The sequence below is a fragment of the Cetorhinus maximus genome, chromosome 17 (genome assembly GCF_964194155.1).
Source record: "Cetorhinus maximus chromosome 17, sCetMax3.hap1.1, whole genome shotgun sequence".
In the NCBI taxonomy this organism is placed as follows: Eukaryota; Metazoa; Chordata; class Chondrichthyes; order Lamniformes; family Cetorhinidae; genus Cetorhinus; species Cetorhinus maximus.
In genome coordinates this window covers 13370564-13383255 of record NC_135895.1, presented here as the reverse complement: position 1 = coordinate 13383255, position 12692 = coordinate 13370564, and the positions used below count along the sequence as shown (strand labels likewise).

Here is a 12692-nt window from a genome sequence, read left to right as displayed (position 1 = left end):
AGTTGCCCTTTTCCAGAGGGCATTTAAGAGTCAACCATATTGCTGTGGGTCTGTTATTGAACCAGATGGGTTTTTATGACAATCAGCAATGGTTTCATGGTTATCATGAGACTTTTAATTCCAGATTTTTATTGAATTCAAATTTCACTATCTGCCATGGTGGGATTCAAACCCGGGTCCCAGAACATTACCCTGGGTCTCTGGAATACCAGTCCAGTGAAAATACCACTATGTCACAGCATCCCCCCAGTGGGGAGGGCATTAGTACTGTCATGAGAGATCAAGATGTAGAATCAGTTTGGGTACAATTAAGAAACAGCAAGGGGCAGAAAACATTGGTGAGTGCTGTTTATGGGTTGTTTATAGGCCACCAAACACTGTATAAATCACAGTAAAGGTCAGGAAATTAAAGGTGCATTTAACAAGGATAATATAGTATTCATGGGGGATTTCAATCTACATATAGACTGAATAAACCTAATTCGTACTAATGTTGTGGAGGGCAAATTCTTGGAATGTATGCAAGATGATTTTCTGGAGCGTTACGTTGAGGAACCAACTAGGGAACAGGCTATTTTAGATCTAGTATTGTGCAATGAAAAAGGGCTAATTAATAATCTTGTTGTAAAGGAGCCTTCAGGAAAGAGTGACCATAATATGATGGAATTTGACATTAAGTTTGAAAGTGATATGGTTCAATCAGAGACTAAGGTCTTATATCTAAACAAAGGAGACTATGAAAGTATGAGGGGCAAATTGGTTATGGTAGTTTGAAACTATGTTAACAGGTATGTTGGTAGGCAGGCAATGGCTAACATTTAGAGAACTAATACATAGATTACAACAAAATATATTCTTTTAATGGACAAAAACCCAGCAAGGAAAGTGTTCCAACTGTGGCTAACAAAATAAGTAAAGAATTGCATTTGTTCAAAGGAAGAGGCCTACAAGGTTGCCAAAAAAAATGGTAAGCCTGAGAATTGGGATTATTTTAGAATTCCACAAAGGAAGACTAAGAAAAGGATTAAGAAAGGGAAACAGCACATGAGAGTAAACTAGTGAGAAATATAAAAACGGAGTGTAAAAGTTTCCGTAGACACATAAAAAGGAAAAGATTAGCAAAAGCAAATGTGGGTCCATTACAATCGGAGTTGGGAGAACTTAAAATGGGAAATAAGGAAATGACGGAGAAATTATACAAATACTTTGTGTCTGTTGTGTCTTGTGTCTGTGAAAAAGATTAAAAACCTCTGAGAAATAATGGAGAATCAAGGAACAAGTATAAAGGAGGAACTGCAAGATATTAATATTAGTTTAAAAAAAAGTACTGGAGAAATTTATGGGACTTAAAGCAGATAAATCCCTCGGACCTGATGATCTACACCCCAGAGTGTTGAAGGAGGTGGCTGTAGAGATTGTGGATGCATTGATGGTCATCTTTCAAAATCCTAAAGACCCTGGAATGGTTCCTGCAGATCGGAAGGTGGAAAATGTAACCCCACTATTTAAGAAAGGAGGGAGAGAGAAAACTGGGAACTACAGACCTGTTAGCCTGGCATCTGTAGTAGGGAAAATGCTAGAACCTATATTAAAGGATGTGATAATAGGTGCGATAACTGTCACTTTAAGATCAGTCCAACTGAGTAGGGGTTCACGTGATTTGTCCAACCAATGTGTGGCTAGTGCGGGGGGGGAATAAATCCTAGGGAGGGGTTTCCTAGGAAAAGATGGCTGAATGAGGGGCTGCCTGGATATGAGCAGCCACGGGAACTCCCATGTAAATAAAGTTTGTTTTGTTTGACTAAGGAGCCTCCCAGAGTGTGTTTCTACAATAGGACGCTTAGAAAAAATGGTAGGATTGGGCAGAGTCAAAATGGATTTATGAAAGGGAAATCATGTTCAACAGATCTGTTGGAGTTTTTTGAGGATTTAACCAGCAGGATAGATAAGGGAGAAATGGTAGATGTGGTATATTTAGATTTTTCAGAAAGCGTTTGATAAGGTCCCACATAAGACGTTAGTAATCAAAATTAGAGCACTTGGGATTGCGGGCAATATACTGGCATGGATTGAGGACTGGTTAATGGTCAGGAAACAAAGAGTAGGAATAAATAGGTCACTTTCAGGTTAGCAGGCTGTGTCTAATGGTGTACCGCAAGGATCAGTGCTTGGGGCCCCAGCTATTCACAATCTATATCTGTGGGCAGAATTTTCCCGTTAGTGTGCGGGAGTGGGCCCCGCACGTCCACATGTAAAATGACATGCTGTGACGTTGGGCGAGCGTCCGATGTCACTGCGCGCCATCATGATATTTCGTTGGGCGGGCGCGCGATGATGTCCGATGCCCACCCACCATTAATTAACGGGCCACTTAAGGCCATTGACTCACCAATCAATGCTGATTTTTTGGCATCCGTGCAATTTTCGGGTCAGCGCACGGGCGCAATGGGCAGGTGGGTAGGAGACATTTGTATAAACCTCATCCACGGCGGGAAAGGAGGGATGAGTGGGGTCACGGGCGTGCACTGTCAAGTATTTATTTTTCAAAGTTATTGACACTTGCCTGTGTGATCTGCAGTACTTCAAAATGCATACCAGCTGCTTTGTCTGGACTCTTAACCTTCAGGTCAGCACTCTGCAGTGAGTAATCTTTTCTGGGCCTGCTGATTTCAGGAAGCCTTCCCTTAGCCTGGGAATAGGAGTTGAACTGTCCACTGGAGGGAGCTCCTCTGAGGCGGAAGGGAGGGCTAGAAGGGGGAGGAGGCCAGGAGTGCACATTCAGCCTCCAGGGGAGCCACCTTTGGGAGGACAGGTGTAGGCACAAGGGGCGCAGGGCCAAGAGGAAGTCCAAGGTAGAAAGAAAATGCCACTATCCTGCTACCAGGGTATACAGGCGGCGAAGCAGCTACCTCAATATGACTGAGATGCAGTGCCGAAGGAGGCTCCGTCTCTCAAGGGAGACAGTCAACTATATCTGTCAGATTATTGGGCCTGAGATCTCCGCTAACTGTGTAGGTGGACACCCCATGCCAGCGGCTCTGAAGGTCACAGCTGCCCTCAACTTCTATGCCTCTGGCTCCTCCCAGGGCTCGGTGGGTGATCTTTGCGGTGTCTCCCAATCAGCTGTGCACACTTGTGTCAAGCAGGTCACAGACACTCTGTTCAGCCATGCATTGACCTTCATCCACCTCCGTTGGGACCAGGCAAGTCAGACACAGCGAGCCAGAGGCTTCGCAGTGATTGCTGGCTTCCCCCACGTCCAGGGCGCAATAGGCTGTACACATGTGGCCATCAAGGCGCCAGCAGGTGAGCCTGGAGCACGGGATACTGATTCTTCAGCTCTGTGCAAGGTACCCAGGCAGCTCCCATGACACCTACATCCTCAGATACTCCCAGGTGCCGGGGCTCTTCAGTGCTCCAGCCCAGCTTGATAGATGGCTGCTGGGTGACAAGGGCTATCCCCTCAGAAAGTGGCTCATGACGCCTCTCCGCCATCCAAGAACAGAAGCTGAGCAGCGGTACAATAGGAGCCACGTCTCCACAAGGGTTGTGGTGGAGAGAACCATCGGTCTTCTCAAGATGCGCTTCCGATGGTTGGACCGCTCAGGGGGCGCAGTCCAGTACCCCCTAGATCGCGTCTCAGTGATAGTGGTTGCATGCTGCGCTCTCCACAATCTTGCACTGGAAAGGGGGGGACGCAGTGGACGATGAAGACGTCGACGCAGTGGCTGCGGCTGCACATGATGAGTCCAGCTGTGAGTCCGAGGCTGAGGGGGTAGACGCTGACCCGGGCATACTCCAGGGAGGCAGGGACACCCGGGAGGCTTTAATCCAACGAACCTTCAGCTAGCACACCAGAGATGGACCTCCAGGACAAGCCTGGGCTGTAAGCTCCATACTCAACACCTAAGTGCAAAATGTGCCAGGTTAGGAACAGTAACTCAGGCCCTTGTTGATAAAGCTGAATACCCAACAAAGCACTTATTACATTTTTGGAAACCATCAACATGCAGAAGAAAAGAGGCACCCTCAACCATGGTGACATATCTGAATTTAATATGTCAAGCAAACAAAGTTATGCAAATAAAAAGACAATAGTGTTACAAATCAAAACAAATCATAAGGACCTCATCTCAGACCAACACAAAAGCACCAGTGAGAAACCCGTGGTGTGCCTAAGGTGCCTTATGTTTTTGTTTCTGGGTGCTGCGTCTTGGTGCTGTCCCATCGCTCGGAGTGGCATCTGATCCAGCCTGCTGACTCTGCTGTCCTTGGCAGGCGTCCTCTGGCCCATGGAGCCTGTACTGGCCCTGCCTGGGAGGGAGCTGCCAGTTCCACAGCTGGCACCTCCCCAGTCTTCACAGGCTCACCAGATGCTATGGTCACTGGGAGAGGGGCGGAGGAGCTGCCACCCTCATCCGGAGTGCCCTGAGAGGTGCCCGCAGAGATGACAGGTCACTTCGGACCTCCCTGCTCACCGTGGATGAATGGGTACCGAGCTGGGAAACTTGATGCCCAGACCATCTCTGACACTGGCAGTGACCAGCTGAGGTCAATGCCGATGTGAGGGCTTGCCGGTCAGAGGGCATCCCCAGGAAGCCCTGTTGGGTCACCTGAAGTAGCCTCTCCACGAGAGTCGCCACTCTCTTCATGGAGGACGCATGGCGCTCGGACATGTGGCCCATTGCTTCGGTGATCGTCCACATAGACTCTTCCACCACAGAGACCAAGCCAAACAAAGCCTCATGTATCTCCCCCAGATGCTCCCACACACCCAGCCGCATCTCCTGCACCTGCTGCATCGTGGACGACTCCAGAGGCACATCATCAGGCACCGACTGAGCATGTGCCTGGTCCTCTGCAGTCCTCCGACTGCTGGTGCCATGGGCATTCTCTGTCTCTGCCAGCTCCACCAGTGACTGTGAAGTGCCCTCACCACTGTGCCCCAGGATACTAGCTGATGTTTTAATCCCATTGAGGTCCTAGTATCTGCGCTGGTGCCTGCCTCGCAGAGATAGGGTGACGCTGGTGAGACTTCAGGTCCCTCAGGTGTGTGAGGGGGTCCTCTGCTGCTCCTCCTCCCGTCCCTGCTCTGGTGATGCTGAAAGGAAGAACAAGGACAGTAGATCAATTACCGTGGAGACAATGTCAATGTGCATCCCTGTGCCCCGAATCATTATGCGCTCATCCTACCATAAGCAATGGTCAGGCCATGTTGCAAACTTCAATCACTGAACATTCAGCACTGCCATAGCTGTTGAGAGAACAATGGAGTCCTCACTGCTGGGCAAACACACCTGCCCGTGGCACCCCAGCCTCACCAACACTGGTGGACCTAGGCGCATGGCACCTCTCCAAATCCAGGGAATCCTGCCCGAACCGGCTCAGAATGGCAATTTGCGCCTGGCCACCACCAGTCCTCATATGCTTTGCCGTGTTATGAGCATTCTTATCCTGAAAATGAGAGACGAGCATTGATTAGAGAAAATTGCACATGAACTCGCTTCACGCACTGCGCACCCCAACCAGAGTGGGACATTTCAGGGCACCAGAACCTCCTCACCCCGCTGCTGCCGAACACTCACACAAAGATGCTCCACACCTCCCAGCCCCCCACCTTGGACACATGCTGCCTACATCACATTAGGCACTACACAGTATATCCTTCCATAGTAAGGAGGCGCAAGCACGTGGGGCGCAGAGGGCAGCAGATGGTTCGTTGCCACGCCACCTTGAAGCTCCCCTCCCAGCATCTCAGCACCCTGACTTGGACATGTCCTGGGGTTCAAACAGAGCACCCAGGTGCAGCTCCTCCAGGTTGCCCCCAAAACCAGTCATGTGGAACTCAGAGTAACACATGCTGCGGGGGCAAAACACATCTCTTCACCACCCTCTCAGGCTGACCTCAGCATGGGCAATATCTGCTTTCCCACCCAACAAAGGACACATGGTCAATGATTCAGACTTGGGGAGGGGCACCAGGGGGGTAAGCCGATCTGCTGGGTTAAGTGACCAATGCCAACATGGTACTCACCCTGCCAGAGTGTAACAAGTCATTGAAGCGCTTGCGACACTGGATCCAGGGGCACCGCCCCATGTCGTGGGAGCTCACCACCTCCGCCACCTCCTCCCAGGCACGTTTCGTCATATGGGCGGGGGGGGGGCCTCCTCCTCCCATCCTGGGGAACCAGCACCTCTCGCCGTGCTGCCACCTCCTCAAGGAGGGCAGGAAGGCAGTCATCCAAAAAACAAGGGGAACACAAGCCCCCCCGCCCTACCCTCCGGCCTGGCCTGCCCCGATAGCCTACCCTCTGGACCTCATTGCCCCTCTGTACAGCTCTTCGCCCAGACATTGCAAACAGCCTTTCCGAGGCTACTAGGGCTTCCCTTAATACAGGCCGCCAGGTGGTCATTGGACCCTCACGGGAGTCCTGAAGTACACTGAGTGGGCCTTAATTGGCCTGCCTGCGTAAAATGGCGGCCGCTCCCGCTCCACACTCTCCCCGCTCCCGCCAACCAGAAAATTCAGCCCTACGAGTTGGATGTCAGGATTAAATGTAATATTTCCAAATTTGCAGATGACACAAAGCTAGGTGGAAGTGTGAGTTGTGAGGAGGATGCAAAGATACTTCAAGAGGATTTGGAGAGGCTAAGCGAGTGGGTAAAAAATTGACAGAAGGAATAGAATATGGAGAACGGTGACTTATCTACTTTGGTAGGAAAAGCAGAAATACAGAGTATTTCTTAAGTGGTGAGAGGCTGGGAATTGTTGAATTTCAAAGGGACTTGGATGTTCATATTCATGAGTCACCGACAGCTAACATACAGGTACAGCCAGCAATGAAGGAGGCAAATGGTATGTCTTCTATTACAAGAGGATTTGAGTATAGGAGTAAAGATGTCCTATTAAAATTAGATAGAGCCTTGGTGAGGCCGCATCTGGAATAGTGTGTGCAGTTTTGGTCTCCTTACCTGAGGAAAGATATACATGCCATAGAAGGAATGCAAGATGAGTTCACTAAATTAATTCCTGGGATAGAGGGATTGTCCTATGAGGAGAGATGAAATAGACTGGGCTTTTATTCTCTGGAGTTTAGAAGAATGAGAGGTGATCATACAAAATTCTTACAGGGCTCGACAGGGTAGATGCAGGAAGGATGTTTCCTCTGGCTGGGAGGTCTAGAACCAGGGGCCATAGCCTCTGAATAATGGGCAGGCCAGTTAGGACTGAGATGAGGAGGTATTTTTTCACTCACCTTTGGAACCTTTGGAATTCTCTGCCCCAGAGGACTGGGGAGGCTCAACCTTTGATTATGTTCAAGACTGAGATTGATAGATTTCTACATATTAAAAATGTCAAGGGATACCAGGATACTGCAGAAAAATGATGTTGAAGTATATCAGTCATGATCTCATTGAATGGCGGAGCAGGCTTGAATGGCCTACTCCTGATCCTGGTTCTTATTCTTACAAACTGCACTGATGAGTGCAAGATGAAATGCTTCAACAGCATGTCTCTTTTTTCAGCAATACTAAAATAAAATTCTAAATATCTTTTACAGATTTCACGATATAAAAAAAACTCCTCATTCATGAAAGCCCATTCAATATATTTAAATCCCCTCCAGTACTTAATTCCTTATAAAAGCAAACATTTGTATTCATAATCGCATGTTAAAGACAGCTAATCCTTTAATAACTTCTCTGAGCTGTCAATCAAACTGTGAACTTACAGCCTCCTCATTGTGATAGATAGGTTGTGGAAAGCAGTCAATCATTAATAAAACTAGAATGATAAATCTTAGGGTTATGTCAACAAAACATTATCGAAACTGCAAGCGCAATTTTTTTTCAACTCATGGACACAGGCAGGCAGTTTTTTTTTAATGTATTTTTTTTAAAGGGGCCAGTTTTTAAAATACATTAAATGCTTGATAGTTCTACAGAACTTATTGGCCTTTCAACAAGCATTTGCAACTACTCTAAAAATTTGTATCTCCCACACTGTGGGCTAAGGCCCTCACTCCAGTGAAAGTTTGGTCTGTATGATCTCTGCCCTGCGTTTAAATGGCTCTACTGAGTTCAGGTTTCCCCATATGTGAGTCACACCCTGCCCCCTTTCCCCTATCGGCAAGAATAGGGCCTGTCGGAAATGGGATGGGACTTCCGGATCCAGGTCCCACCCGCCATTCTTAAAGGTTCCTGGAGTCTCCACGACTGTGCGAAAGTCTGGGCCAAGAAGGCAAAGCAGAGAAAGATCCCATATGACAGATGTCAAAATGCATAATTGAAGTGAGAACCAGGCTACATATAGAAAGTTCAGAGAGGAAGTGACAAAACAAATAAGAGCAGCAAAGACAGAGTATGAGAGGAGACTTGCAGTCAACAGAAAAGGGAATCCAAAAGTATCCAATAGGCAGAGATGAACAATAAAAGGGTGGTAAAAGGAGGAGTAGGTCTGATTAGGGACTAAAAGGGGGTTTGATCCATGGAGGTAGATGGCATGGCTGATTACTTGCACATGTCTTTACTATGGAAGAAGGTGCCGCCAAAGTCATAGTGAAAGAGGAGGTAACTGAGGCACTGGATGGGCTAAAAATTGGTAAAGAGAAGGCATCAGATAGTCTAGCTGAACTTATTGTTGACAAGCTGATCACCAGGACTGGATCAAGTGCTTGCTTGGGTACCTAGGGATGTAAGGAAGAAATTTGCAGAAGCACTGACCATAATCTTCCAATCCTTCTTAGATAGAGGAGTGGTGCCAGGGGACTGGTGAAATATGAATTTACACTCTTGCTCAACAAAAGGTGTCAGGATAAGTCCAGCAACTAGAGGCTGGTCAGTTTAACCATGGCGATGGAAAAGCTTTGGAGAGGGTGTGGAAAAGGTCAATGAGAATGGCTCCAGGGATGAGGGATTTCAGTCACAAGAATAGATTTGAGAATGTGGGGCTGTTCTCCTTGGGGAAGAGGAGGCTAGGAGGAGATTTGTTAGAGATGTTCAAAATCTGTAGGAGTCTGGGCAGATTATTTATGGGGTAATTGTTCCCATTGATGGAAGGGTCCATAAGGCCATAAGACCATAAGACATAGGAGCAGAAATTAGGCCATTCGGCCCATCGACTCTGCTCCGCCATTCAATCGTGGGTGATAAGTTTCTCAACCCCATTCTCCCGCCTTCTCCCCGTAACCTTTGATCCCCTTACCAATCAAGAACCTATCTATCTCACTCTAAGTACACTCAATGACCTGGCCTCCACAGCCTTCTGTGGCAATGAATTCCATAGATTCACCACTCTCTGGCTAAAGAAGTTTCTCCTCAACTCTGTTCGAAAAGGTCTTCCCTTTACTCTGAGGCTGTGCCCTCGGGTCCTAGTCTCTCCTACTAATGGAAACATCTTCCCCACGTCCACTCTATCCAGGCCTTTCAGTATTCTGTAAGTTTCAATCAGATCCCCCCTCATCCTTCTAAACGCCATCGAGTATAGACCCAGAGTCCTCAAACGTTCCTCATATGTTACGCCTTTCATTCCTGGGATCGTTCTCATGAACCTCCTCTGGACCCTCTCCAGGGCCAGAACATCCTTCCTGAGATACGGGGCCCAAAATTGCTCACAATATTCTAAATGTGGTCTGACCAGAGCCTTATAAAGCCTCAGCAGCACATCCCTGCTTTTATATTCTAGTCCTCTCGAAATAAATGCCAACATTGCATTTGCCTTCCTAACTACCGACTCAACCTGCAAGTTAACCTTAAGGGAATCCTGGACAAGGACTCCCAAGTCCCTTTGCACTCCAGATTTCTGAATTCTCTCCCCATTTAGAAAATAGTTTATGCCTCTATTCTTCCTACCAAAGTGCATGACCTCACACTTCCCCATGTTGTATTCCATCTGCCACTTCTTTGCCCATTCTCCTAACCTGTCCAAATCTTTCTGCAGCCTCCCCGCCTCCTCAATGCAACCTGTCCCTCCACCTATCTTTGTATCATCTGCAAATGTAGCCAGGATGCCCTCAGTTCCTTCATCTAGATCATTAATGTATAAAGTGAAAGGTTGTGGTCCCTACACTGACCCCTGCGGAACTCCACTAGTCACCGGCCGCCATCCCTTATCCCCACTCTCTGCCTCCTGCCAGACAGCCAATCTTCTATCCATGCTAATACCTTGCCTCTAACTCCATGGGCTCTTATCTTACTGAGCAGCCTCCTGTGCGGCACCTTGTCAAAGGCCTTCTGGAAGTCCAAGTAGATAACATCCATTGGTTCTCCTTTGTCTAACCTACTCGTTACCTTCTCAAAGAATTCGAACAGATTTGTCAGGCATGACCTCCCTTTGATGAAACCATGCTGACTTTTCCCGATTTTACCATGCTCTTCTAAGTATTCTGAAATCTCATACTTAATAATGGACTCTAAAATCTTACCAATGACCGAGGTCAGGCTAATCGGCCTGTAATTTCCCGTCTTTTGCCTCACTCCCTTCTTAAACAGGGGGGTTACATTAGCAATTTTCCAGTCCTCTGGGACCCTCCCTGACTCCAGTGATTCCTGAAAGATCACCACTAACGCCTCCACTATCTCTTCAGTTATCTCCTTCAGAACTCTGGGATGTAATCCGTCTGGTCCAGGTGACTTATCCACCTTCAGACCTTTCAGTTTTCCTAGCACCTTCTCCTTGGTAATGGCCACCATACTCACCTCTGCCCCCCCGACTCTCTTGAACTTTGGGGATGTTACTCATGTCTTCCACCGTGAAGATTGAAGCAAAGTACCTATTCAGTTCCTCCGCCATTTCTTTGTTCCCCACTACTACTTCTCCAGCGTCATTTTCCAGCGGCCTAATGTCCACTTTTGCCTCTCTCTTACCCTTTATATATCTAAAAAAACTCTTGCAATCTTCTTTTATATTACTGGCTAGTTTACCCTCATATTTAATCTTCTCCCTCCTTATTTCTTTTTTAGTTGTCCTCTGTTGGTCTTTGTAGGCATCCCAATCCCCTGGTTTCTCTCTGCTCTTCGCCGCATTGTATACTTTCTCTTTAGCTTTTATGCTGTCCCTGACTTCCCTTGTCAGCCATGGTTGCCTCATCCTCCCTTTAGTACGCTTCTTCTTCCTAGGGATGAACTTTTGCTGTGTCTCCCAAATTGCTCCCAGAAACTCCTGCCATTGCTGTTCCACTGTCTTTCCTGCTAGGCTCATCTCCCAGTCAATTCTGGCCAGCTCCTCCCTCATGCCTCTGTAGTTGCCTTTATTCAACTGTAATACCGTTACATCTGAATGCAGCTTTTTCCTCTCAAATTGCAGGGTGAATTCTATCATATTATGGTCACTTCCTCCTAAGGGTTCCTTCACCTTAAGCTCCCTTATCAAATCTGCCTCATTACACATCACTAAATCTAGAATTGCCTGTTCCCTAGTGGGCTCCACCACAAGCTGCTCCAAAAAGCCATCTCTTAGACATTCCACAAATTCCTTTTCTTGGGATCCACTACCAACCTGATTTTCCCAGTCTACCTGCATATTGAAATCCCCCATGATCACTGTAACCTTGCCTTTCTTACACGCCTTTTCTATCTCCTGGTGTATCTTGTGCCCCACATCCTGACTACTGTTCGGAGGCCCGTACATAACTCCCATTATGGTTTTTTACCTTTGCGGTTCCTCAACTCTACCCACACTGATTCTATACCATCTGACCCTACATCATTTCTTGAGTCAAGAAACAGAAGACAGTGATTTAAAGTGATTGGCAAAACATCCAAAGGGGACATGTGGAAAAGCTGTTATGGTCTGGAATACACTGCCCAAGAGTGTGGTGGAGGGAGGTTCAATCATGACCTTCAACAGGGAGCTCGATACTAGTCTGAAGTGAAAAGAGTGGCAGGGCTTTGGGGAAAAGACCGGGGATTGGGACTAGGTGAGTTGTTCTAAATACATTCCTTAAAACTCACCTCTTTGATCAAGCAGTTGGTCATCTGACCTAATATTGCCTTATGAGGCTTGGTGTCAAAGTTTGTTTTAAAACATTCCTCTGAAGCCCTTTAAGTTGTTTTATAACATTAAGAACGCTATGTTATAAGTTCTTGTTATTGGTATGCGGCCCCCCACCTATGTAAATTCCGTGCCCCATGGGGAGCACCAACTTCTTGCTCATCTGTAGGCATTATTCCTGTTTTCCTTCCAACATGCAGTTTGCCGTGATGCATGTGGTAGTTTATGTTACAAGAATGGAACCTTCATCCCCAATTGTTTCACAACTTTAGCCAAAAATTGGATCACCCTCTTATTTTCCAGCTGTGTTTTTGAGCTTATGAGTATTTTCATTCAGCTCAGCAACTACTCTGGTAAGTTCAGTTGTCTTTGTTTCATAGTTATCTGTGGAACTCTTACATAAGTCTAACACCTTCGCCTGATCATTCAGCTCTTTATGGATTGTTTCTTCCATGGTTACTGACTGCTCCTTACACTCTTTCAATTTATTGGTTAGATCTTCAATCTGTTTCTTAGAATTTTCCTTATCTGCTTGCAAAGTCTGGATTTGTTCTTCCATACTGCACACCTCATTCTGCATGTTGTTCAGGTTAGATTAATGTTCAAGCATTTCATCGGTTTTGGTTGTTAATTCTGCATTCAAGCAACTGTTCCGATGCATCAGCAATTCTTTCCCCTGTTCCAGGCACTTTCCACAATG

The 12692-nt window shown here is 46.9% G+C and overlaps 1 protein-coding gene across 1 annotated transcript in view; it reads right to left on the bottom strand.

Annotated features, from left to right (window-relative positions):
- Positions 1–12692, bottom strand: part of LOC144692822 (calcium-activated chloride channel regulator 1-like) — an 85277-nt gene that overhangs the window by 71519 nt on the left and 1066 nt on the right. Inside the window, 3 exon segments of the mRNA XM_078561897.1 lie at positions 3900–3961; positions 7734–7786; positions 12392–12566. Of these exon segments, the coding sequence (XP_078418023.1) occupies positions 3900–3961; positions 7734–7786; positions 12392–12566 (290 nt within the window).